Below are 26,469 nucleotides of genomic sequence, written 5' to 3'. Positions count from 1 at the left end.
GTCTGCCTGTGGAGCTTGTGGTGGCCGGTACCTTGATCTGTTCACCTGCACCATTGTGAAGAGGGAACTACGTCTCTGCAGGGTCCTTGGAGAAACATTTTCTGAATCCCTCCATGACATACCACAATGCTCATTGTAATAATAATCTGCCATGGCATCTGCATCTACTCTGTTACCGAAGGACGTTCAATGCTTGAAAGCAGAGATGAGCGAATCACTGATCTCAATGAAGCAAAGAGCTTCATTTGATAAGCGCTCCGCCAGTAGCAGATTATAATAGGTCCGTTTCGGGCGGTAGCCCGGGGCCCAGAGCTCCTGAGGGGCCCATGGCCACCCAAACAGACTTATACTTTCTGTAGTGAACTGTCTCCTGGCTACACTTCCGCCATGATTTGCAAACAATCGCTGCTTTTTTACTTCGATTTTGCACAAATCAGGGCATCATGACATTACCTATCCTGTTCTATGAACACCAGTCTAGTGCTGCCATAGTTACAGTGGGGGTACCCAGGCCTGGTGAACAGCCCGGGGCCTATGCTAAAGTTAATCCACCCCTGCGCTCCGCCGCCTTTCAGTGATGCTTCGCTCCCTGCCACTCCTCCCAGGATGCCACGAAAAGCTGGATCCAATCCTGGGAAGCTCCCCCTGTAGTATATAGACCCCGCTTTGTGCTCTCCAGTAGTATATAGCCCTTCCCCACTGTGTACCTCCTCAGTAGTATATAGATCCCCGCTTTGTGCTTCCCAGTAGTATATAGCCCCCCTGTACGCTTCCCCAGAAGTATATAGTCCCCCTGTGCTCCCCCAGTAGTATATAGCCCTCCTGTGCTCCTCCTCCCATATAGTATATAACATAAAAAAAAAAACACCTATACTCACCTGTGTCCGGGCATCTCCTCTTCTCTTCCGCACTGCAGCGGTCACAATAGGCCGCTTTCTCCTTGTCCTGGCGTCGGCACTCCAGTGACGTAACTCGAGCACCGAAACCAGAGACAGGACAGAGTGGCCTCTTGTGACTGCTGCGGCCACAAGAATGACTGACAGGGAGGGAGCCGATGGCTCCCTCTCTGTCACTGCTGCCCCTGCATGGTAACTATGAGCGCTCGTTATGAGTGCTCATAGTTACTATGCAGAGGTGAGCTGCAGCAGGGGTTCGGACAGCTGGCCTCCGCGGTACGCCAGTTGAGGACCCCTGCCATATACTATTATTGAGACTACCCCTTTTATCTATTGTGTTTATATATCCCTGTAGGTTTTATTAACCCCTATACTATATGAGCTCCATGACAAGATGTGACTAATTTGTTTGTTCTACCTCTTCAGTCAGTTCTGGAGGATCCACAGATAAAGAACTGCTGATACTAAGGAGTAGTTAGGGAACAGTGACTTTACCCTTTAATCATCCATGAATTGCTCCTAGTGGGTGGGGCAGTGACAGACAGATACATTGGGCTGTCACACTTAATAGATGACACAATAGAATTAGTGTAAGAGCACGACGGGCCTCCCGAAAGGTTAATGGCCGTGTAAACCTGCTGTACAGGAAACACTGAAGAGAGTTCAACACAATAGGTGATTGACAGCAGGTATTTTGGGTGCAGTGACTCTAGCTGTGGAAAACAACAGAGAATCATGACAACTAGAGTGTTGGCAGCTGCAGTGAAGATTATTCACAGATCCAGAGAGTCAACGGTACTACAGGTCCCAGTATATATATATATATATATATATATATATATATATATATATATACACATATTCAAATGGCACTTACCTCTCTTATAGGTGTAGGTGGTGCTCTGCTGTCAGCAGTTCGATATAATCCATACACAAAGAAATAGTCTTCAGCGGCACTCACCATAAATATCACTTTTATTAAGTATAAACACGCTTAACAGGAAAAAAAAGAGGACGCTCCCTCCCGGCCTACGAACGTTTCACGCATATACGGTGCTTTCCTAATGATGCCTTGCGAAAGCACTGGAAAGGCGTGAAACATTTGTAGGCCGGGAGGAAGCGTCCTCTTTTTTCCTGTGATATTTATGGTGAGTGCCGCTGAAGACTATTTCTTTGTGTAAAGATTATTCTCAGTTTACAAACTTTTGGCTGTTTGAAAAAAAAAAAAAAAGGCAAGCATCATGACATGTGAGACTAACAATTCATTCCATTCTTGTTATTATCTATTCAGCCTCCTTTCCCCAGTTCTCAGCTGCTGCTTTCTGCTGAAGACTCAAAAATCTGTGTGTGAGCTTTTGTCTCTGTCTCCCCCTCCTCCCTTCTGAGACAGCTGATGTAAACAAGTCCCTGGCAGGCTTTATCTGCAACATTGTAGCTTCTTTGTAATGCTGGGAGGATTAAAGGGGCTGTCCAGGGAAAATCTTTTTCTTTCAAATCAAATCAACTGGTGTCAGAAAGTTATACAGATTTGTAATTTACTTCTATTAAAAAAAAATCTCAAGTCTTCCCATACTTGTTAGCTGCTGTATGTCATGCAGAAAATGTTGTTTTATTTTCAGTCTGACACAGTGCTCTCTGCTGATATCTCTGGCCGAGACAGGAACTGTCCAGAGTAGGAGAGGTTTTCTACGGGGATTCATAGAAAGCCGAGACAGTGTTCCTGTCTTGACCAGAGTTGTCAGCAGAGAGCACTGTGTCAGACTTGATAAGTATGGGAAGACTTGACATTTTTTACCATAAGTAAATTACAAATCTATATAACTTTCTGATACCAGTTGATTTGAAAGAAAAAGATTTTCGCTGGACAATCCCTTTAATCAAAGTGAGTTCATCAGCAACTTGACCTCAGAATAACCCTCCCAACATTACAAAGAAGCTACAATGTTGCAGATACATCCTGCCAGTGACTTGTTTACATCAGCTGTCTCAGAAGGGGGGGGGGGAGACAGAGAGAAAGGCTCACACACAGATTTTTGTGTTTTCAGCAGAAAGCAGCAGCTCAGAACTGGGGGAAGGAGATTGAATAGATAATAACAAGTATAGAAGGAATTGTTAGTCTCACCATGGGCAGCTACATATCAAAAGTTATGTTTAAGTGAAATAGTCAAAGTTATGTCAAAATAGTCAAAGTTATGTTTAAGTGAAATAGTCAAATAGGGGTAGTGCGGCGGTAAGCAATTATTTACTAAATAACCCACATTACAAAGTTATACAACTTTGTAATGTATGTTATATTAGTGAATGGCCCCCTTCCCCGTGTTTCCCCCCACCCACGCTAGACCCGGAAGTGTAGTGCTCTATAACCTGATTCGTGTCAACCCCCGTCTGCCATCTTGTGACAATGATGTCATCTTCGGGCTCTGACCGTCCCTAGTGCCGGCCGTCCTTTGCCGCGTCATCAGCTGCTCAGCCGCGATCGCTGATGACGCGGCAAAGGGCGGCCAGCACGAGGGACCGTCGAAGGGGTTCGGTCTGCCGCCCGAGGATTACATCATTGTCCCAAGATGGCGGACGGGGGTCGACACGAATCAGGTGAGTATAGAGCACTACACTTCCGGGTCTAGAGTGGGTGGGGGGAAACACGGGGAAGGGGGCCATTCACTAATATAATATACATTACAAAGTTGTATAACTTTGTAATGTGTGTTATTTAGTGAATAATTGCTTACCGCCGCACTACTCCTTTAAGTACTTAGTAGAACAGCTTTTGCTGTTATGACCTACTGCGAACGTGATACATAGCCAGACATCAGCTTCTAGCAGCACTCCTGAGGAATTTTAGTGCATTTCTTATAAGAAGTGGCTATCAAATAACCCTATAGAAAAGAGTGGCGGTCTATTTCCACCGCTCCTATCACACGGATCAACAGGCAGCAGTCCATCGATATCGTCTTCAGGATTCTAGAACATGCTGAAAGACGATCAGCCGATATCATGCATGTTGGCCGATTGTTGTCTATCAACATGAACCATCACACAAAACGATTATCGTCTGGAAAAGCCGGCAATCGGCCAAGAATGGCCGATAATCGTTTTGTGTAATAAGACCCTTACGGCTCAAGTCATACACCCTATCACTGCAGGGATACCTCATCGGGAACATGACATCCGTTCTACCGGGTCATTCAGGGTTCCAGTGGTGGGATAGGTGATAAATATTATTTGTAGAAACCAAACAGTGACAACCAGGCCTATGAAGGACGCATCGCTTACAGATTTCTAGCTCAAAGTTAAACTTTCTACAAGTGATATATAAAGTGTGCCCATCTAGAGAGTACAGATGCTCCTGGTGACAAACCCCTATAATCATCTTATTTTTCATATTCCTGACAATTCTCAACAACACGACTGGGAGGGACGTGGGCGTCAACACTGTGACTAACGTTAAATTTGCTACAACTGAATATAGAAAAATAACATCAACCTGTCATTTCAATAATTGGAGTAAGTGACAGAAAAAGGATCTTCTACAAATCTCAGGCTTATAAGTGTCAGATCCCTGCCCTGCACTTACCACCAGCATCAAGGAGACCAGTCATCCCATGAAGGTGTATGTAGCTTATGGAGCCTTTCACGTCCATCTCCTCATCCACTATCCTGAAGAAGACTCTTTTTATTCTGTCATTTGACACTAAGATCTGGATTTATAATGCACTTTGCACATAGGCCTTTGTTTATACCATCATGTCTTTTATTCTGCGCTCTGCAAACATCAAGTGATGTTATAGATCATGGGTTGTACCATCCCGGAGAACTCATCATTGGTGCCATTATATCAGTTAATGGGTTGGTGCCCGATGATAAAAATCCCACATTTAGACAAAAGCCAGGGAATTTCAGTCGAATATTGTAAGTAGTAACTATAGAGCAATTGGGTCTTGTCCCTTAAAGTGTACCTGTCGTTATAACTTTCAAAATCTAAATTAACAGTAGATGTGATATAAAGCAAGTTTGCAATTTACATTCATTATTTTTTTTTTTTGTTATCATGGAGAACACGGCACTTCCTGTTTTCTGACTCTTTTTTTTTCCTCAAAGGGTCAGAAAACAGGAAGTCATGTGTATTCCAGGCCATCTGAGCGCTCACAGAGAGGAAGCAGTCGTGATTGATGGACACATTGAGCCGTGACTTTCTGTAGTGTGTTTAGTCTGTTTTTTTTTTTTGCAACCAGCACAAGTCTAAAAATCTGCCTTCAGGAGACTGGACCTGGATTTCTGGTAAGTACAGCTTTGTTTTACAGCATGATAACAACAAAAATAAATAATTAATGTATATGGCAAACTTTCTTTATATCACACGTACTGTTGATTTATATTTTGAAAGTTATAACGACTGGTACACTTTAAGAGTCAAGTCACATTCTCCGGACAATCTGAAATCAGGCAATATGAGGAGCTACAATTTCAGGAACTATTGGATTCTCATTTTCATATCAAAGTCCAACTTCATTTGCATCGTGTCTTTGAGCCTTGTTCTTCGTAGAGATACATACATTCTAAAGGATCCTTCTACTTCCCTTTTCTCTTCTGTACAGTATATGTAAAGTGAAATGATCTTCACAATGTGTTCAGTTTTCCGATGCTTTATAACCCTTCACGTCCTCCAGCTTCTATGCCCCCAATCTCCAAACCAATAATTAAATACACTGATCTTTCACACTGTCCACACTGAGTAAAACAGGTGGAATTCCACAGTGGAGCCCCCCACCGCGGAATCCCACCTACCTCAGTGACACAATGTCTCTATGGGAGCCATCCCATAGCAACACTGAGGCAGGTGGGATTACGCAATGGGGGGCTCCACTGTGGAATTCCACCTGTTTTGCTCAGTGTGAACATACCCTAAGAGGGGTTTCCTGGGGTGAAATCGTTGATGGCCTGTACACAGGGTAGGCTGATTATAGGCGATTGGCAGGGTGCTGACACGTGGCAACCTCCCCCACAGTTATTTGGCCTAGTCATGTACAGGAGCCAGAAGCCTTAGCTCTGTACAATGGAGTGGTGGCACCTTGCTGTGGCACAGCTCCTATTAAAGTGAATGTACATTACCGAATGGCTCCTGTACATTGTTTACTGTTGCTGCAACGGTCTTGAGTGCTTGGGTGCTGGGTGTTGGCACAATCTATTCTTACCAGAAAAAACCCTTAAGGCCGTATTACACGTATTGTTCAAAGATTTGCTATAACGATCGTTCGCTAGCGATAACTAGCGATTTTTTAGCGATCGATTCTGACATTTACTGATTACTGTTAGGAACGATCGTTTTTACGTCCTTATATGGTCGCTAATCGTTCCTCAGGACAGCCTACACAACACGTTTTATCGGAGAACGACTTATTACACAAACAAATATGCGAACAATCGGCGAACTATCAACGATAATTCTTCAACATGTTGAAAGACCAAAATGAACGATTTTTCATTTGTCGTTTCATCGTTGGGTATTATTACACGAACAGATAATCGTTCATTTTAATCGTTTTAGCGAATTTTTAAACGATAATCGTTCCATGTAATAGGTCTTTTATAACTTTGAATAAAAGAGCGGACCGTCGCTGACATGATCGGGATTATTCAACATTTTGAAAGACCACAATTAGCAGACATTTTGTATGTCGGCTGATATTTGCCTTTTAACATGTCCTATTACATGAAATGATTATTGGCCAGAACGGATGGTAATTGGCCAATGGGCCTGAAGTCTTCCAGTAAATTATGCTAATGCTGGGATAACAACAATAAAGAAATGTGTCCCAATCCCAACTCACTTATCCCACTGATCAACAGCTCCAGGTCTCAGTCTCAACACAAGGAAATGCACATACAGCCCATCACTGATGCCAATATATATATGGTACCCTCCTTGGATACTATATATATAACAATATACAGTACACAGGGAAACAGGACCCTGCTCTGTATAGGACTGTGCAGAAATGATAGAGCAGAGCAGGGGATCGGGAACTGAAGGGCTTAAACAGCCCTGCAGTTCCCAACAGAAATGGTGGCAGTAGAGAAAGCCATGTCACCCCTTACTGCTACACTCAACGGAAGTTGAATGGTAGATAAAAAAAAACAAAACTATACACTTTAAACAGACCTAGAGACCATAGCAGACACTTCGGGTACTATTACGTGGAACGATAATTATCGTTCTGTGTAATAAAGACAACGATCAGCCGATGATCGTTGTCATCGGCTGATCTTTGATATAGGGTCTGACCTATAATTGTCGGGCGCCGACCGCGCACTGCTACGTGTAATAGCAGTGCGCGGCCGGCGACTGACGATATACATTACCTATCCAGGCTGTAGGGCTCCTCTTCCCCTGTGCTTCTTCCCAGGTCCACGCGCTCCAGCTTCAGAGTGGCCTGTCTCAGCTGACAGGCCGCTCAGCCAATCACTGACCGGGACAGCCGCGGCCAGCTGAGACAGGCCACTCTGAAGCTGGAGCGCGCAGACCCGGGGAGAAGCACAGAGGAAGAGGAACCCTGCAACCTGGATAGGTAATGTATAACGTTTAAACAAGGGCTGCAAGGACATCGGTAACGATGTCCCTGCAGCCCTTGTTAAACGATCATTGGGCCTTGTAATAGGCCCAGTAAACGAGCGCCAATCTAGCAGATCGGCGCTCGTTTACATTTATTATGGGGCCCCCATCGGCCCATGTAATAGTACCCTTACTGACAGTAACTACTCGAATTGTCCCAAATGGGCCCCTCCTTCCACTTTCTTTAACCCCTTGTCTTATCTAGTCTTTATTTCAATCCACATCTATTGTTAACTTTAGTCCTATGCTGATTTGGACCTATCGTTTGCTATGGCCTAATATTTGCACCTATGCCTCACAACTTTTTTTATAATGTCCAATGTAACAGGGACAGACAATAGGGGAGATAATAATTGCCTAGATCTAAGACAGTGTAAACATAGATTAGACAGTGTAAAGGTACCAATACACCTTAGATTAAAGTTGATAAAAGTGGATGATTTCAACCAAAACATTCGTTCAGTAGGTGAAATTTAACAATGAATCAAAGCTGGCCGTACATATTCAATGACTGTTGGCCGAACTTTCTCTCTCCTGACCTCCCCATACACAACATTTGACATGGCTTTCTATAGCATGTGTTTTCTATGGGGAGAAAAGGGGTAAAAGCCCTATTACACAAAGCAATTATCGGCCGTATTTTGGCCGATAATCGCTTTGTGTAATAGAAGACACCGATCAGCTGACATGCAGGATGTCGGCTGATCGTGTCTTTCAACAACCTTAGGGCCCTATTCCACCGGACGATTATCGTTTGCATAATCGTTAACGATTAACAATCTTAAACAACCGCTATTGCGAAAGACCTGAAAACCTTTACTCATTTCCATGGAACGATAATCGTTACTTATGATCGTAATTGCGATCGTTTTTCTTCGCTTTTTATTCGCTATTGCGTTCGTATCTATCGCGAACGACGCCTTATTCAATGCGAACGATTTGCGAACATTTTGCGAACGAGCAACGATAAAAATAGGTCCAGGTCTTATAAAGCGATCAACGATTTCTCGTTCGGTTGTTAATCGTTAACTGCATTTCAACCGAACGATTATCGTTTCGATTCGAACGATTTAACGATAATCTGAACGATAATCATCCGGTGGAATAGGGCCCTTAAACACAAACGATCAGCCTAGCAATGATCTGCTGCCAGACTACCACGAAATAGCAGCGGCAGCAGCAGACCGCTGCTATCTCCTATGGGCTGCCCGGACGATCTGATGATCGCCCAGGCAGCCCCCCCGCTTACCCGCTCACTGTGTGTGTGTAATAGCGCCGGCAGCTAACGGGGAACGAGGAGCAAGCGAGTGCTGACTTATCTCATCCCATCCCTTCCAGAACAATAGGGTCAAGTGGGAAAAAAAGTAAAAAATAAGAAAATCGAACACCCTCAACTCTTCTTTCACCAACATCATCTTTCAGTTGAGATTCGAGAGGTCCCCATACACTTTATACAGTCAGGGAAAGCCACCAAAGGCGGCAAGTTAGAGTGACTTTATTAGGCTCGACCTAGTGTTTTTGAAGTAATGCCATATATCCTAACACAACATACATCAACCGTAACTGTGTTCCCTCATTCATATAGTGTCTATCAGGAAAAATATCAAACCGCTCTCACCGTGCTTTTTGCCACTGAAGAAATTAATAGGAGTGAAAATCTTTTACCAAACATCACTTTGGGATTCCACCTCTTTGAATCCTTCTTGAATGAAGGTAAAACACTGGACGCTTATATGAAAATACTAAGTGGATGGGGCTTCGGAACTCCTAATTATAGATGTGGGAGTCAGGGACATTTGGTTGCTGTGGTGGGGTGTGCATCCTCAGTTCTCTCTCTTTTGGTGGCAAATACTTTTGGCATGTATGGCTACCCACAGGTAGGTCACTTTATTATCTAACTTATACCACTGGGTAAGCATTTACAGCTCTGTATATTGCCATATTGTTACACGATAGTGATACCATTTTAACACCAAACTGGCCTAGAGATGGGTTTGGGCTCCAGAGACTTCTGCCTCGGCAAAAAAAGCTGCAGCTGGCCATACATTTTCCCTTTAGTATAACATATTAAACATTCAAATGAATGGTTGAGCATGTAATATATAGAGAGGCCCTGTCCACCAGGGAAAAAGCCACTATTAAGGGCCCTAGCGATAATCGTCCAGATAGGGTCGATTCGGTCGATTATCGCTCCGTATAGTCAACACAACGATCAGCCGATGACAACGATCATAGGCTGATGCTTAATAAAGGTTTGGACCTATAATTGTCAATTTCCAAACTTTATACATTACCTATTCATGCTGCAGGGCTTTTCTTGTGGTCTGCGGGTCCCACGCACTGCAGCTCCAGAGCGGCCTGTCTGAGCTGACAGGCCGCTCAGCCAATCACTGTCCGGTAACGATGTCCATGCAGCCCTTGTTAAACGGTTATCGGGCCGTATAATAGGACCAGTAAACGGGCGAGGATCTAGTAGATTAGCGTTCGTTTACAGTTATTATCGGGCCCCCATCGACCTGTGTAATAGTACCTGAACTCTCACAAATAGGTTCCTGAGCAGAGAATCCACTTATTAATGCCATATGCTCTTATAGGAATCATCCTGGTGAAAACAAGTTCACGCATAAGGCAAGGCTTCCATACAGGATCTTGGTCTAAGGACCCTAGATGTTAAGATCTTGAATGTGTTAAAAAAAAAAAAAAGCAGAGTGCAGCATGGCCCCATTGTTGCAGATTAAGGGCCGGTTCACACTGAGCAAACACGGCGCAATTCCGCGGCGGAGAGCTCGGCTCCGCCGTGCTCAGTGTCCTGCTGTTAAGTGAATGGAGAGGGCCCGCGCTCGTCCGCTGCTGCCGCTCTCCGCTCAAAGAATGAACATGTTCATTCTTTGAGCAGAGAGGAGAGGGAGCTTACAGGCGCGCGCTCTCCCATTCGCTCAAAGCAGGACACTGAGCACGGCGGGATTCCGCGGCGGAGAGCTCCGCCGCGGAATTGCGCCGTGTTTGCTCAGTGTGAACCGGCCCTTAGGGCATCATATTATAGAACTATATAACACAGGGCCACAAGACCTCATAGGTGATCTTCAGGTCCCTGGGTAAACGTCCCGCCTCCACTTCTGAGGCGGACTCATCTGGCAGTATCAGACAGCTTAGTCAATCACTGGCTGCAGCATTGTCCCGTCTCAGTCAGTGATTGGCTAAGCAGTCTCGGAAGTGGAGGCAGGATCGTTCAGTCAGGGACCCAAAGATGACGTAGGAGGACACTGGGGGAGGGCGGAAAGGTAAGAATAGCCTGTTTGTTATGTTCTTCACTAGCACAGCAATATATTAAAAGTTTAATTTGAGCAGAATACCCCTTTAATCTATACAGTCTGATCGGCGGTGCTGGTAGCGCTCTTCTAGCTAATAAAACAAACAAGATGCGCTGTTTTCTGTCAAGTTGTTGGGATGGGGGTGGGAGGGAATAAAACAGATTGTGGTCACCAATTTTTTTTTTTGACTTATGCCTATTCATTTCCATACCAATTACTTTGAGATTAGATGCCATGTTGTGTACAGTGACATGAGTTGTTTTACTGCATTACAGATTAGCTATGGCGCCACAGACCCTCTTCTCAGTAATAAGTCATTGTTCCCATACTTCTACCGCACCGTCCCCAACTCTGTCCACCTGCACGATGCATTGAATGCAGTGCTGAAGCATTTTGGTTGGACTTGGGTTGGAATAGTTTCTTCAGACATTGATAATAATGAAAGTGCAATCCAGAGGCTAAAATCTTCCATTACGATAGGAGGGGGTTGTGTTGAGTTTACAGAAAAGTTCCGCAGCTACTCCAACTACTTGTTCACTGAACATACACGAATAGCCAAAGTCATTTCTGACTCCTCGGCAACCATTATCATCTTCTGGGCTGACCTGGAGTTTACCTATGGCTTATACTTATTACTACATGAACTATCAAGGACAAAGAAAGTCTGGATCTTCCTTACAGACATGGAGCATCTTCTGATGCCAACCATAGACAAGTTGGATCTCACTCCCTTCCATGGAAACTTGGCAATTCAGATGAAAAAAATGGAAATTCCTAAACTCATGCCTTTTCTTCAGAACATCACTTTAGACCATTATAACTTCTGCAATTTCATTTTTTGCTATAAGTCCATTATATATCAATGTGAAATATTCAATGGCGTTGTTCTCAATGACACATGCAGCCACAATACGACAAAGAAGATGATGTTGTTGGGTTTAGAGACACTGTTGGAAAGTTATCGAGTATATAATGCCATATATTCCTTGGCTCATGCCTTTCAGATGTTTATGGTGTCCAAGGACTGGAAGGAACTGCACAGAGAGGAAGCATCTCCCTCTTACCCACATCCTTGGAAGGTGATCACTTTCGTAACATTTTGGTTTAGGCCTAAAATTATGTTAAAGGAGAAGTCTGGCAAAAATTTTTATTGAAGTATTGTATTGCCTCTTAAAAGTTATACAATTCACCAATATACACTTATTACAGGAAATGCTTATAAAGTGCTTTATTCCCTGCACTTACTACTGCATCAAGGCTTCACTTCCTGGATAACAGGGTAATGTCACTTCCTGGATAACATGGTGATGTCAGGGCCTGACTCCCAGAGCTGTGCGGACTGTGGCTGCTGGAGAGGATGATGGCAGAGGGATGCTCAGTGTCCCTCCAGTGCCCTGTGTCCCTCAGTGTCCCCCTGCCATCATCCTCTCCAGCAGCCACAGCCCGCACAGCTCTGGGAGTCAGGTCGTGACATCACCATGTTATCCAGGAAGTGACATCACCATTTTATCCAGGAAGTGAAGCCTTGATGCAGTAGTAAGTGCAGGGAAAAAGCACTTTATAAGCATTTCCCATAATAAGTGTATATTGGTGATTTGTATAACTTTTAAGGGGCAATACTTTAATAAAAATTTTCGCCAGACTTCTTTAAAGGGGTACTGCGGGCAAAATTTATTTTTAATATGTTATTACAAAAGAAAAGTTATACAAATCCCTAATATACACGATGTCCCCTCTCAGATACTCACAGCGCAGGAGCAGGACCGGGCGTCGGGGGGTGAGCACTGAGGCGAAGCGAGGACAGCCTCTGTGCCCCACTGTGCCTCAGCGCTCACCCCGATGCCCGGTCCTGCTCCTGCGCTGTGGGTATCTGAGAGGAGACAGGTTGATGCATACGGAGGTGCAGGAACGCTCACAGCTCCGTGATCGGGCGGCAGGTGAGCGCTCCTGCAAGGGACCGGGCGGCTAGATGGGGAGGGCAGGAGAGCTCACCCTGCCAGGAACGAGCGGTGGGTGAGCGCTCCGGCAAGGAACGGGGCGGCTCAGAGCACAGGCGGCTGGATGGGGAGGGCAGGAGAGCTCACCCTGCCAGGAACGAGCGGCGGGTGAGCGCTCCTGCAAGGGACGGGGCGGCTCAGAGCACGGGCGGCTGGATAGGGAGGGCAGGAGAGCTCACCCTGCCAGGAACAAGCGGCGGGTGAGCGCTCCTGCAAGGGACAGGGCGGCTAAGAGCACGGGCGGCTGGATGGGGAGGTACAGGAGCGCTTACCCTGCCAGGAACAAGCTGCGGGTGAGCGCTCCTGCACAGGACAGGTAGGCTCAGAGCTAGTTGGGGAGCGCTGACCGGGCGGCAGGGTGAGCTAGTTGGGGGGAGAGGCCTCCACAGCGGGGTCAGTGTCAGCCAGCACAGAGAAGGAGAAGGCACTGATACATCTACATAGATGCATACATGCGCCCCCTGCTGGACCCAGCACTTGAGACGTGAAGTCACCTTTTTATAGAGGAAGTGAGCCTGCCTGATCTACTAAGTTGAGGAAAAATAGCACCATATGTGCATTTCCCATAATTTGTGTATATTAGGGATTTGTATAACTTTTCTTTTGTAATAACATATTAAAAATAAATTTTGCCTGGAGTACCCCTTTAATACCTATACTCCCCCTCCCAAACTCATTACATTGAAAATATTTGTCTTGTGAGAAATCATCACACGGAGGGATCAGGTTATAGCTGCCTATACAAGTCTATGGAAAAGGAAGAGGTAGTTAGAGAAACTGGGACCTACATTGGGACTTCAGGAGTTTGTAGCGATCATTATATCTGACCCCAGTTTAGGAATTGCAGCTTACACTCCTCAGTATTGCTCTATAATGTCCTCAATACTGCTTCAGCTTCTGAACATGTGAGCAGCTGGACAGCCACCTCTGCTGACTTTTTATAGGGACGAGTGCTTGGGTCCACGCTCTGTTGATAACTAACCCCTCACAAGGAAGGATAGGGTTGGAGATCCAGAGTTCTGGCTATATCTCAGACATTTATCATATTTTCTACATACCTAAAGGGGGGTCTATCAGTAGATTTATGTTGACAAAACTATGGGCAGCCTCAAATCCTTAGTTGCCATTGCTGACAAAAAAAAATTACTTTTAAATTCTGCAAGTATAAAACCCAAGCAGTGGCATCAGGGAATCGTCCAAGAGATGATCTTCCTAGCTTACCTCTACCTGGTTTACCCCGACTGAATGGTCTCTCCTTGCTTCACGTATAGGGAGACACCTGTCATTCAAAATGAACTGAGGGGGAGGGTATCACTTAAGAGACTGCCTCCTGGGCACATCCCCAGTGCCATGACCTGGGTTGCACACTTAAGTTTTTCTCTGAAACACCACAAGCCATAAAGGTAATGGATAGCAATAGGGAAGCTTGTTGGGATTTCCTGCAGTCCATGGTTAAGGCAGCACAAATCTACTGCCATATGCCCTATAAATGTCAAAAAAGTGGATAACCCCTTTAAATCCTACAGATTCATACATTTTTAAAGAGAGTACATTTCACCAATACCGCCGGAGAGGACATATACTTTGAAGAACATGGAGATGCCCCTCCTATGTATGATCTGGTTAACTGGGTAACCAAATGTAAGAAGAAACTTATCAGCATTCAAGTTGGAAATGTCCCATCTAGCAGCGGAGAAGATTTGTTCGTGAATACATCTTCTATTGTATGGCCTGTTCACCTTGCTCAGGTAGACCAAATCTCTTTACGCTTGCAGTATAATACAGAAACAGCATGTGCAGCCTATCTGCAGTCACATTCAAGACGGCTTGCTCCCTAGTGTCACCCTGCAAAACTGATTTTTTTTTTAAAGTAGCTTATTTGGGGGTTTTAATGCACCTTTAAGAAAAACTGACTTGTGTCCATGCATTTCTGTGCTCATTCTAGACACCACCACGTTCTGTTTGCAGTGACAGCTGTCAAGAAGGGTTCAGGAGAATGGTTCTGCAAGGAAAGCCAGCCTGCTGCTATGACTGTGTTCCTTGTCCAAGAGGAGAGGTTACCACTCACACTGGTAAGAGCTGGCACCACCGTAGTTCTTAGTTTATGGCAATTGCACTTATCAGCTCCTATCTTACAGGTGCTTCATTCTCTCCTGTAGATATGATCAGCTGTTGGAAATGCCCAGATGACCAATGGCCGAATGAAAAGAAAGATAAATGCATCCGAAAGCAAGTTACCTATCTATCCTATGAAGAACTGTTGGGTACAACCCTTGCTAGCAGTGCCATTGTTCTTTCTCTCGCCTCTCTATTCACTCTTGCCATCTTTACCCATTATCAGAAGTCTCCCATCGTTAAGGCCACCAACAGAAACTTAAGTTTCCTCCTTCTACTGTCTCTCACTTTTACGTTCTTCAGCTGTCTGGTCTTCATCGGATACCCGGGGCCCATAACTTGTTTACTACGTCAAACAATTTTTGGATTGTCTTTCACCGTCTCTGTGTCCTCTCTGCTGGCAAAAACTATACTTGTGGTTCTGGCCTTTCGGGCTACGAAACCTGGAAGTCGTCTGAGAGGATTTATGGGGCAAAAGCTTCCATGCTCCATTGTTGGTTCGTGCTCCTCTATTCAGGCTCTTATCTGCGCCTTGTGGTTGGGAACATGCCCTCCTACGCCATATTTTAACCTTCACTCAGAGCCAGGTCAGATAGTTATTGAATGTGAAGAGCACCTCGGCTTCTATGTTATGTTGGCATACATTGCTTTTCTTGCTCTGGGATGTTCCATCATAGCCTTCCCTGCTAGGAATTTACCCGACAGATACAACGAAGCAAAGCTTATTACATTCAGCATGGTGGTCTTGTTCAGTGTCTGGATGACCTTCACACCGGTGTACCTGAGCACCAAAGGGAAATACACGGTAGCTGTAGAAGTATTTGCTATCCTAGTATCTGCAGCTGGGGTCCTGGTCTGTATTTTCTTGCCTAAATGCTTTATAATATTTTGCATAACAGAAAAGAAAAAAATGACAACTAGAAGATGTCAAAGTCTATCTGCAAAACATGCTAGTCGAAGGCCATTTTAGCTGCATCTAAAAAGTGCATGTAGGAGATAGAGACAAGAAAAGTATTCAACATATTTAGCAAAATGTGCCCAAAATATTTTAGTTTTCACTTTGCCCAGTAAGATAGATAAGGTCGGCCTAACAATTATTTTTCTGTTGAGATCAGCAGTCATCTTACTATCATTACGATGACTATTCTTCTACTGTAAAGCAGATAAACACAGGCTCCACCACTGACAATTGTGTGCTCAGTTATGCCTGTACAGAATATGTCCAATACAAGTCAACGCGTTCTTTTTGAACTTTGGTCATTATTGTAAGTTAAGTCTTTTGGAGGACTGAAATCCAAAGACTTATATGAATTCTTTGTATTGGGTTTTCTCTGATGAGTAATAAAGTGAAGTTGATCTGACTTATTTGTCTGTGTAGTTTATTCTATCAGGATGCAAAATATAAGACGCACAATGGAATGTTTTTAAAAATTTTTTTTTTTTGCTTTAGTTGCCGACTACAGTGAATGTGAAGGTATGAACTGGGAATGTGAAGGACGCATTCGCCTGCTGTTCGCCTGCACAGAAGTCAATGACACTACTTGACACTCTCTCTAAACAAGCCCAAAGCTCGTAGATTAGCACTACAGATGAGCGAACCGGGTTCGGGTTCGAGTCCATCAGAACCTTAACGTTCGGTATTTGATTAGCTGGGGCTGCTGAAGTTGGATAAAGCCCTAAGGTTGTCTGGAAAACATGGATACAGCCAATGACTATATCCATGTTTTCCACATATCCTTAGGGCTATATCCAACTTCAGCAGCCACCGCTAATCAACTGCCGAAAGTTCGGGTTCGGATGGACTCCAGCATGCTTGAGGTTTGCTCATCTCTAATTAGCACTTCTCTAATAGGCCTCTTGAAAGGCTCGACTATCGTGCCAGGAGTACTGGCCCTAACTCGTCAGCCGCACATTGCCTATTACACGGGGAAATGTGCAGCCAATAAACAAGTTAAGGATCCTGTTTGCTAGTTTCCCGGTTCACCTAATAATCCCTCCATGTAACAGTGACTTTGCCTATATTATTTCATACACACAGTGAGATCACAGCTCTGTAGTATTCACATAGTCCACACAAACGCAATCAGGGCAAATGATGAGAATAAGTACTTTGTTTCACAGGTTTATGGACCAAAATAAACAGTTAATGGTGTTTTTGAAAATAATTTATAAAGTGGAAAACCACATAATAAAAATAAAGATATAGATATAGAACAACAAATATTAGACCAAAATTCATTATCTATTACAAGGACATTCTGACCCAGACCAGTGTTACGTTTTCTGCAGTTCAGCCAATATGTCCGTCCATATACTAATACCAGACACATCATAGTTCCCATCCTGACTTTTTAAGGTCTGAAGTCTAGTTACTATGGAGTATTTCACATCTTCTGGTCCTTTCATAAGATGCCTATAATAATCCAAAAGTTCATCAAAGGATAAGTTAAACTTGTTGCTAACCCATTTCCCACAAGTCACCTCCTGCTCCATACTAATCCCTAGCTGGACCAAATGATCCATGTAGACGTCCCTAAATTTTGGATACATGAAGCTGAATCGTGCCAGGACCTGGCAAGTTACATTTATGGAAAAGTCAACAAAGTGGCCATTATCTGACAGAACCCAATCCAGAAGAAGATTGGATATTAAGTTCTGGGGTTCAGAGTCCATATTACCATTGGATAGGAGTATAACTTCTACAAGGTGGTAGATACGTGGTTTGGAAATCCGTCCAAGAAAATCAGAGACTAGCCCCAGTTTCTGGTCATCTTCTGACACCTTCAATCTTCTTTCTAGACGACTTTTCAGTAGTTCAGCTTCTGTCATGAGCACGGGGTCGTCCAGTGGATCGTGCAATCCTTTGGAAGACAATAGAGCAAGAGGGAGGAGTAGTTCTGAGGCCACTTTCTGGGATAAAATATGGGATACACACGTATATGCAGTACATTTGGGGTCAGAGTTTTGGACCAGCTCAGTTAGGTACTTAAATACCGGATCAGGAAGGGCCTTGTTCTGGAGAAGAGACGTAAACAAAATATCCCAACCTTTACTGAGGTCATCAAATGTAATGTAATGGTAATTCTTCATATAATTAGAAAGCTCCTGGTTTTTCGCAGCAAGTTGAGCTTCTATAAGGTTTCTAAGCGGACTATTGGCCTCGAACTGATTATGGACATGCTTAAAATAGGTTCCCCACTCAAGTGCTCTTTGTACATGCAGGATATCCCAGTCTTTAGTATGGACACTTTGAGATAAAGCGAGAACCTCTATAAACAGGTTTAAATTCTGTAGCAGGGTCTTTGTCTTCTCAGCCATGGTGCTATCAAATTAACCTAGATAACAGAAAAGTGGAGAACACAATTGAAGAACAATACAAAATTAGTGATATTTAACAGGGTATGCAATTCCTTCCAAAACGATCCTCAGCATTGAGAGAGCATAGGAAGCTACGATCCCAGCATAAAAGGGAAAAGGAGATGGCACCATAACATATGGCCATCTTGGATTTATATGCAAAAAGTAGCTAAAAAAAATAAATCTTTAGTCCAAGAAAAAAGCAACATTTTTAAAACAGCCAAACTGATTTTGTCACGGCTGAGGCTTTGCATTGTTATCCATTTTTTATAGCTACTTTTTGCATATGAAGCTTGGTGCTGCAGTTTTTCTTTCTTTTTTTTTTTTTTTTTAATTTGGCTGAAGGGTTCATAGAGCTTGTATTGGTTCCATGGATGTCTTCATTATGAATGGACTATGTTTTCATGGAGCTGCTGTATCACTTATGCAAGATCAAAACATTGACAGCTCCAACCAGATAAAAGTATCAAACACTAATGCATTTCCATTACAATTCTGTGAAAAGCTGGGGTATGGCCCCCTACAGGGTCCCTAACATCCTCATTGTGTTGTATAGAACACAATACCCAGGTAGCCATTTGCTGGTTGAGACATTCACATTAGTATATACCATTCTGTAAGTATGTACCATTGAGTAGGATACTGGTTGTTATTACCGATCTGGAGTCTGTGGGGCCTATTTTTAGGGTCTTGGCATTGCTTCATAAGGCACAGGACACACCTGATATTTACAGTAAAGCCATGAAGCAATACATAAGTGATCTCACCACCGTCATAGTTAATCTGACTGGATTAGCAATGGTTACAGGGTCACTTATGACTCTTTATTCCATTCACATAATGAACTCATGGTATGAAAACTTGCTTAAAGGCGAAGTCCGGCAACATTTTTTATTAAAGTATTGTATTGCCCTTAGGTGAAATGCATATAAAGTGCTTTTTCCCTGCACTTACTACTGTATCAAGGCTTCACTTCCTGGATAACATGGTGATGTCACTTCCAGGATAACATGGTGATGTCATGACCCGACTCCCAGAGCTGTGCGGGCTGTGGCTGCTGGAGAGGATGATGGCAGGGAGATGCTCAGTGTCCCTCCAGTGCCCTGTGTCCCTCAGTGTCCCCCTGCCATCATGCTCTCCAGCAGCCACAGCCTGCACAGCTCTGGGAGTCGGGTCGTGACGTCACCATTTTATCCAGGAAGTGACATAACCATGTTATCCAGGAAGTGACATCACCATGTTATCCAGGAAAGAAAACCTTGATGCAGTAGTAAGTGCAGGGAAAAAAAGCACTTTATGTGCATTTTCTGTAATAAGTTTATATTGGTGATTTGTATAACTTTTGGGGGGCAATACAATACTTTAATAAAAATTTTCGCCGGACTTCTCCTTTAAAGGGGAACTGTCGCAAAAATGCTATGGGCGTGCAGGGATAGGAAAATGAGTTGCTTTGGATACATCTCATGCCGGCCAAGTTCTGTGCATAAGTTGTATACATTAAATAGGGCTAGTGTGCGGAAATCAGATGGTGTAGGACGTAACCATGGCAACCCTAATAGGGCTCTAGCATAGAACTCGGTCGGCGTGAGATATACCCGTGCTGATCAGGAGATATTGCCTGTGATGGCTTATTACAACCCAAACGATTTTCTGATGACTTAACTAAACTAAAACACAAAAATGCAGCCAGAACACACCTGTGTGAACACACCCTTAGGATGCTTAGACCTGTGTTCTCCAACAACCTCAAAACTACAACTCCCAGCATGCCCTGACAGCTGAAGGTGCTTGATGGGAGTTGTAGTTGTGCAACAGCTGAAGAGCAAAAGGGGGCATGCTATGACTTGTTGTGCAACAGCTGTACAGCCACAGTTTGGGGACTCTACCCTAGACTGATCGCCAACATTAGAAAGTAAACCTGTAACTCACCTTCCAAGTCTCACATTATCCCGTATCCGGGCCCGCCATCTTTGTTTTGGGTAAAAACATTTCCCCTTTGCCAAACTTCCCTCACTAAATATGTCCGCCAGCCCCAATGTGCGTACGTGAGTCGCGCAAACATGACGTCATCGCCACTCACTGTGGGCGTTAAATTGCAGGAGGCCTTACGGCGCTTCCCTCATCCAAAATGGCCGCTGAGAGTTCGCCGCTGCCGTCGCGCAAGTCTAGCGTAGACGGATGACGTCACGGGACTACGGAAAACGTCATTTTTTTAAGAGCAGGCGAGAGATCTCCAGAACGATGCCGAAGAGCTGCGTGGTCCCGGAGTGTAGGCGAGCGGAGACAGGCAGGGAAAGTTATTATAAGTGAGTGTGGGGGTCGGGGCACCTCTGTGGGGGAGGGGCTGGGCTCCGACGTGTTGCTGGTAAGTTTCCTACCAGCGGGGGCAGCTTGTATCTACACCCGGGGCCCATGGAGGGAGCCTAGAGGGGTCAGCACTAACTTCTCAGCAAACTTTTCGGTAGTTTAGGATCTTTACATATATATGTACATTATATATATATATATATATATGTATCCCATCCTGGAAGTTTACCCTTTAAATCAGGAGTGGGGAACCTGCCTTCCTCCAGCTGTTGTGGAACTACAACTCCCATCATGCCCGGACAGTTAAAGCTTGTCTTTGGCTGTCCAGGCATGATGGGAATCGTAGTTTTGCCACAACTTGAAGGCCAGAGGTTCCCCATCCCTGATTTAGATTAGTTCCCTCCAGCTGTTGCACAACTACAACTCATCTGTGAGGGCATGATGGGAGTTGTAGTTTTGCCACAGCTTGATAAACACTACTTAAGATGCTGCGGCCAGAGGTGCTCGCTATGTCACCCCATCATGGCTTCCTATTCCTGTGACACATTTTGCCAGTAGGTTGTCATGGCAGCGCGGGGGACATAATGAAGACCTCTATGTCGGCCATCTTGGTCCATCTAGTAGACCCTTTTATTTACCCTGAGAGGCACAATATACTGCAATACAGAGGCAGTGAACAATACAGAGGCAGTGAACAATACAGAGGCAGTGAACAATACAGAGGCAGTGAACAATACAGAGGCAGTGAACAATACAGAGGCAGTGAACAATCATATCATGAAGTCTATCAGTATGAGTGAAAGAAAGTGTAAAAAAAACAGAAAATATAATAAAAAGTTCAATAAAACACTTACAGATATCCCTATGGGTCTTCAGTTTGAAGGGGGCCGCAGCACAGGGATGCAGCCTGGTTAGATGTGCTCAGTTCCTGCTTGTACTGTAATAGTAGCGGCCATGCATTGGGGTACCATCACACTAGTCCCAGAAGTCAGATCCTTGCTGAACCCCTTTAACAGTTTAATGTAGTTCACATACAGGGGCTGAGCCCCCTCTGTACTGCTGGCTGCTACCTGCTGACAGCCTCCAGTAACCCTCCAGCATTGGAGCTGTGTATAGTGACATCTAGGTGTCTAGAAGCCGCACACAGGTTACTTATGGGGTCAATGTCTACAGTAAACAGAGGAGGCTTATGGGCACTCCTTATGATCTGTATGGATCTATACTCGCTCTGATCTCTGGGGACAACTGCTCCATTACTCCATTACTAGTAAAAAAATAGATAATAATAATAATTCTGATTAATCTCTATTACCCAGTGGGCAGTAGCCGGGGCTACATGGCATAACAAATAGCGCTTCCTTCTGTGTGGTTCTCCGTATGTGCAGCTCCTACTTGTTGTTTTTTTATATATTTGATTCCATTTCTCTTGCAGGTTTCCATTACACGATAAGGTGCGTCTCAAGCAATGGCTGACCAACTTGAATATGGAAAATTTCTTCCCCACAAAGAACCAATATCTGTGCAGCAAACACTTCAAGGCGTCTTGTTTCCAGATACGATGGGGGGTCCGCTACCTCAGACATGACGCTGTGCCCACTATCTTCTCCTCCAGCCCGGTGGTTCCGGTAGGTTATCTATCTATCTATCTATCTATCTATCTATCTATCTATCTATCTATCCTTACTTCCCCCTGGGACCTCGTCATCTGCCGTGTCTATAGATGATCATTCTCCCTCTGTATTTCAGGGCAGAGTACAGGTGACGAAGTCCAGAACACTGAGCTCTGTGCAGAATTTAGGTACTGAAGCTTGCATATCCACAGTCTCCCCTTTCGTCATTGGCAACACCCAGGTTCTTCCCGAAACTGTGACAATCGCGCTGGATCCAAATGCATCTACCGGTCAGATAGCCATAGATGGAGCGGGAATTGTGGTGAAAAATACAGACCCCACTGCGGTCATGGGTGCTGTCAATTTGGTGCCACTGGTTCACTTTGTTGAGTCTTTTGATGGGTTGTCGTTGGCTCTAGCTCCATCTCAAGGCTTCCAGACTGTAGCTTTACCTATTGTGGTGTCAGGAGAACACCAGATACAGCAGATTCCTCTGGTGGAACAAGTCGGCTTCCTGTCTGAAGAACACATCGCAACCACAACATTACAGCAGGATTATTACGAGGGTCAGGTTTTACAGTCTGTTGGAGAGGAAGTCCCCACAGTTATTGAGATGTCTGATCCTGGTGCTCTGGTAATGGAGAACATCTCAATTGAGCCCTTTTTTGAAGCTGGGTTACCCACACCGGCCCCAGCCACCATGACCACAGAGGATGTGATGTCCTATTTAGAAACCATGCAGACTGCCACGCTTGTTCCCGTAGTGTCGTCTGGCCCTCTGCCACTCCTGGTACCTTCACAAGAGACCGTATTGTCAAGCTCTACAGACAGGCCTATACCTTCAACTGTTCCCATCGTGTCAAAACACAACAAAGAGGCGTCTTCTGCTTACGGGTCTCAAGATCTCATGCAGGAACCATCTGATGGACTCGCGGAAGGGTTATCTACCACTGAGCTGGTCTCTGTAGTGATGAACTTGCAGAACAAAGTCTCAGCTCTTCAGCAGCGGCACCAGAAGCACTGCTCCAAGCTGGAGGTCATGGAAGGAGTGGTAGATCAGCTGAAGAAGGAAAATCTAATAGCAGAAGATAAGCTAAACTTTCTGGAACTGGTAAGACCCCACATGTCCGTGGTCATTTTTACGGCCAAGAAGCCTTTCAGAAGGCTTCAGGAAACCATCAGTGTTTCCTGACCGTAAAAACAGAGAAGAAAAAAAATTATTTACTCACCTGCAGCAGTGCTCTCCTCTGGCTTCTCCCTCTTTCTTCCGGCTTTGCGAGCATACAAGTGATGTCACTCGTGCCGCAATGCTGGGCGTGAGAGAGTGGTCTCTTGTGGCCAGAGGTGTAATGCTGCCTCTGGCAAGAAGTGTGTTTGATAGAGCCAGAAGCCAGTGGCTCCTGGCCCTGACAAACACAGCGCCACATTTAACTGTATGTGCTCTTGATAAGGATACAGGCCAGTGTCAGCACCTGGTGGCTCTTACCCGGCTGCTGCCTTTGGTCAGGCTGCCAAGCAGTGCATCCAAAATTCCAGAGTTTCTGAATAGCTGTCCAGAATTCTGGATGCCCCCTTAGTGTTCTTTGTGCTGGAATTCTTGACATTTATAGGACATATATATTTCTGGCACAGACACATGTCAGGAAAAATCCCGAAGGGTGTCCATGCCTAATAGAACCCAATTAGTCAGGAAATGTAACCTGATTTTTTTTTAATGAAATCTTAATAGATTTTTATGATGTGTGCATGGGGTGAGTGTGTAGAGTACCGTATGTATGCCTAATCATGGCCATACACATAAGACATAAGTTGACGGTGCTGGGTGACTCCCATGTCCATGGTGGCCTCCCCTGACAGATAATGTTAAAAGGTTCCTGCTTGTGCGGCAGGATACCCTCTCAATCCTCTGGCAGGTGTAGGGAACTGCCAGAATCACCGTAGACTGAATTGTAGATAGAGAAGGTATCCTGCCGTGGTAGCTGAATGGTAGGTACTCTTTAATAGAGAGGAGGACTATGCGTTTCAGATTTCAGCAGCCTGGTCCTTCTGGTTTCTGAGAGTTAAAGGGCAACTCCAGTGAAATGTTTTTTCTTTCTAGTCAACTGGAGTCAGAAAGTGCCAGAGATTTGTAGTTTACTAAAAAAAAAGTCTTCCAGTAATTATCAGCTGCTGTATGTCATGGACATAGATCTGTAGGACATACGGCATCTAATAAGTACTGGAAGACTTGATTTTTTTTTTTAATGGAAGTAAATTACAAATCTCTGGCACCAGTTGATTTGAATAAAAAAAAAATCACTGGAGTTGCCCTTTAAGTCATATGTACAAGGGATCAGTAGACACAGCTGTGTCATGTGTTCACATTGGCTTACATTTACGAAGACCAGATCTGGCTTGGTGCATTGCTCGTTTTGGGGATCTGAACACCCAGACTAACTAATTGTAAAGTATAAAAATACATGGCATAACACTGACCCTGAACCTGTATTCTGTGTTTTTTTTAGGCCTGTCTGAACGGCACCCCTATACAGACGGAAGAGACCGAGACCATCGCCATTGTCTGTGATGACGCGGACCAAACCCTGCTCTACGCTCTGCCCCTCCAGGGTGAAAACCGGACAATCCTTCATGTGACCGAGCAATGATCGGATAATCCCTTTAAGCTTCTGCCTTAGTGAATGAATTAGGTCTCCAATCCTTGTATTGATGGAGGACCTGTGTTACCATCCTATCACAAGGAAATTATGTTGTATATGGTTTTTCATTTGAGAATTATTTATATAGCCACCTTTTTTCGTTTTGCACTCATTTGTCCTCTGAATGTTTCTTTGCTTTAGCTTACGGTCTGCAGATTGTGGCAGACACGACCAAGAGCTGGTGATACGGGGAGGAGAGATGACACTGGACGTTATGTCTGCCGTCGCTATAAGCCTAGACACTTCAATATAAGGCTCATCTCATTTCTCATTATATTTTCTGCTATATGTATCTGCCAGCGACTACTGTTTATGGTGTGAGGGGTGTAAGGCAATATAAACTATAATAGAAGTTGCTGTCGCTTTAAATAGGAATATCGGAGCCTCTTTGACTTAGAACCATATGTTAGCAGTACCTTGGGGAGCCATGATCCCAGTGATCCCAAAGATGAAGCGGTCACAGCACAGCGGCCCATTCAAGCTATAAGTAGAGATTTAAAGGTGTATGTACCACTTAAAGGTTCTGGCTTTTACCAAATGATTGTGTAAGGAAAATTTATATTGTACATTTCAGTTTATTTCTGCTTGGTGTCAGGGAATGAAAACATGAAAAATCTTTTGCGGTGACACCAAAGCATAAGCTTGATAATCAGCTGTGGGTTCAGCAGCAAACGGATGTAACCAAGGTCCCCTATTCAATGACAGCAAGCATAGATTTTGAAAATGGTGAGAATTTAATATTAAGTGTATTGTTATGAAAAGTTATGCAACTTTGTACGTTCTTTATTCACATAAGATTGAATCTGAGTCATCTCTGATATGGAGGTTGGGTTTCACGTGGCCAAAACCATTTGGACTGTTTCAGCTGTAAAGCCGTGCAGCCATTAAAGGGGTTATCCAGCGCTACAAAAACATGGCCACTTTTTGCCCCGCTTTTGTCTCCAGGTCAGATGTGGTTTGCAATTAAGCTCCATTTACTTCAATGGAACGGAGTTTCAAACCCCACCCAGTCTGGAGACGAGCGGGGCAAAAGTGGCCATGTTTTCTTAGCGCTGATAAACCCCTTTAACCTGCAGATCATTGTCTGTGGTATAGGAGATCCCGCTGGGTGGGGATGAGTATACACCACTCTTGAGTTTCAGCATAGTTGCCGTTGATCACCCAAAGTTTCTTGACCTATTAACCCATCACAGGTGTGTATTGATTTATTGTAGTAAAGCTCAGGTTCTGCTTTAGTTTACTGCTGATGTGCCACCATTTTATACCTTTTTTTTTTATTAGTTTTGTTCTCTACTTAAGATTTTTCTTACTGCTATTTAACATAATAAGAATTGAGTGATCTGGTAGTGACCACCCACTGTGGTGTGAAAGGGATAATCCTGGCAAGCAAGTTATACTTGCCCATCCTGATCCCCTGCAGCCATGTTAAACATTGCTTCATATCTGTAACATCACAGACATGTAAGAACTGTCTGCCCAGCCAATCGGTGGCTGCAGTGGTGTCACACCCTTACTGGCTGAGTGGGCAGTTCCTGTGTAGCCATGACGTCATGGGTGGGGAGCAGTGGTG

The 26,469-nt window shown here is 44.4% G+C and overlaps 3 protein-coding genes across 3 annotated transcripts; 2 read left to right on the top strand and 1 right to left on the bottom strand.

The window, feature by feature from the left end:
- The first annotated feature begins 3,460 nt into the window (after positions 1-3,460).
- On the top strand, positions 3,461-15,899 carry LOC138766439 (vomeronasal type-2 receptor 26-like). The gene is made up of 7 exons (XM_069944032.1): positions 3,461-3,488; positions 8,929-8,989; positions 9,092-9,383; positions 11,093-11,896; positions 14,341-14,562; positions 14,760-14,886; positions 14,974-15,899. The coding sequence occupies exons 1-7, from the start codon at positions 3,461-3,463 to the stop codon at positions 15,897-15,899; spliced, it is 2,460 nt and encodes an 819-aa protein (XP_069800133.1).
- Positions 15,900-17,038: 1,139 nt separating this feature from the next.
- On the bottom strand, positions 17,039-18,260 carry FANCF (FA complementation group F). Its single transcript, XM_069986839.1, has one exon. It carries the CDS (start codon positions 18,245-18,247, stop codon positions 17,204-17,206), a length of 1,044 nt encoding a protein of 347 aa, XP_069842940.1. The 5' UTR covers positions 18,248-18,260; the 3' UTR covers positions 17,039-17,203.
- A 2,114-nt stretch (positions 18,261-20,374) lies between these two features.
- On the top strand, positions 20,375-26,172 carry LOC138766160 (THAP domain-containing protein 5-like). Its single transcript, XM_069943539.1, has 4 exons — positions 20,375-20,592; positions 22,026-22,218; positions 22,340-23,314; positions 24,708-26,172. The coding sequence occupies exons 1-4, from the start codon at positions 20,465-20,467 to the stop codon at positions 24,846-24,848; spliced, it is 1,437 nt and encodes a 478-aa protein (XP_069799640.1). The 5' UTR covers positions 20,375-20,464; the 3' UTR covers positions 24,849-26,172.
- Positions 26,173-26,469: the final 297 nt, after the last annotated feature.

This window comes from Dendropsophus ebraccatus, chromosome 10, assembly GCF_027789765.1.
Source record: "Dendropsophus ebraccatus isolate aDenEbr1 chromosome 10, aDenEbr1.pat, whole genome shotgun sequence".
Taxonomy (NCBI): domain Eukaryota; kingdom Metazoa; phylum Chordata; class Amphibia; order Anura; family Hylidae; genus Dendropsophus; species Dendropsophus ebraccatus.
This window is presented reverse-complemented; position numbering and strand designations above follow the sequence as displayed.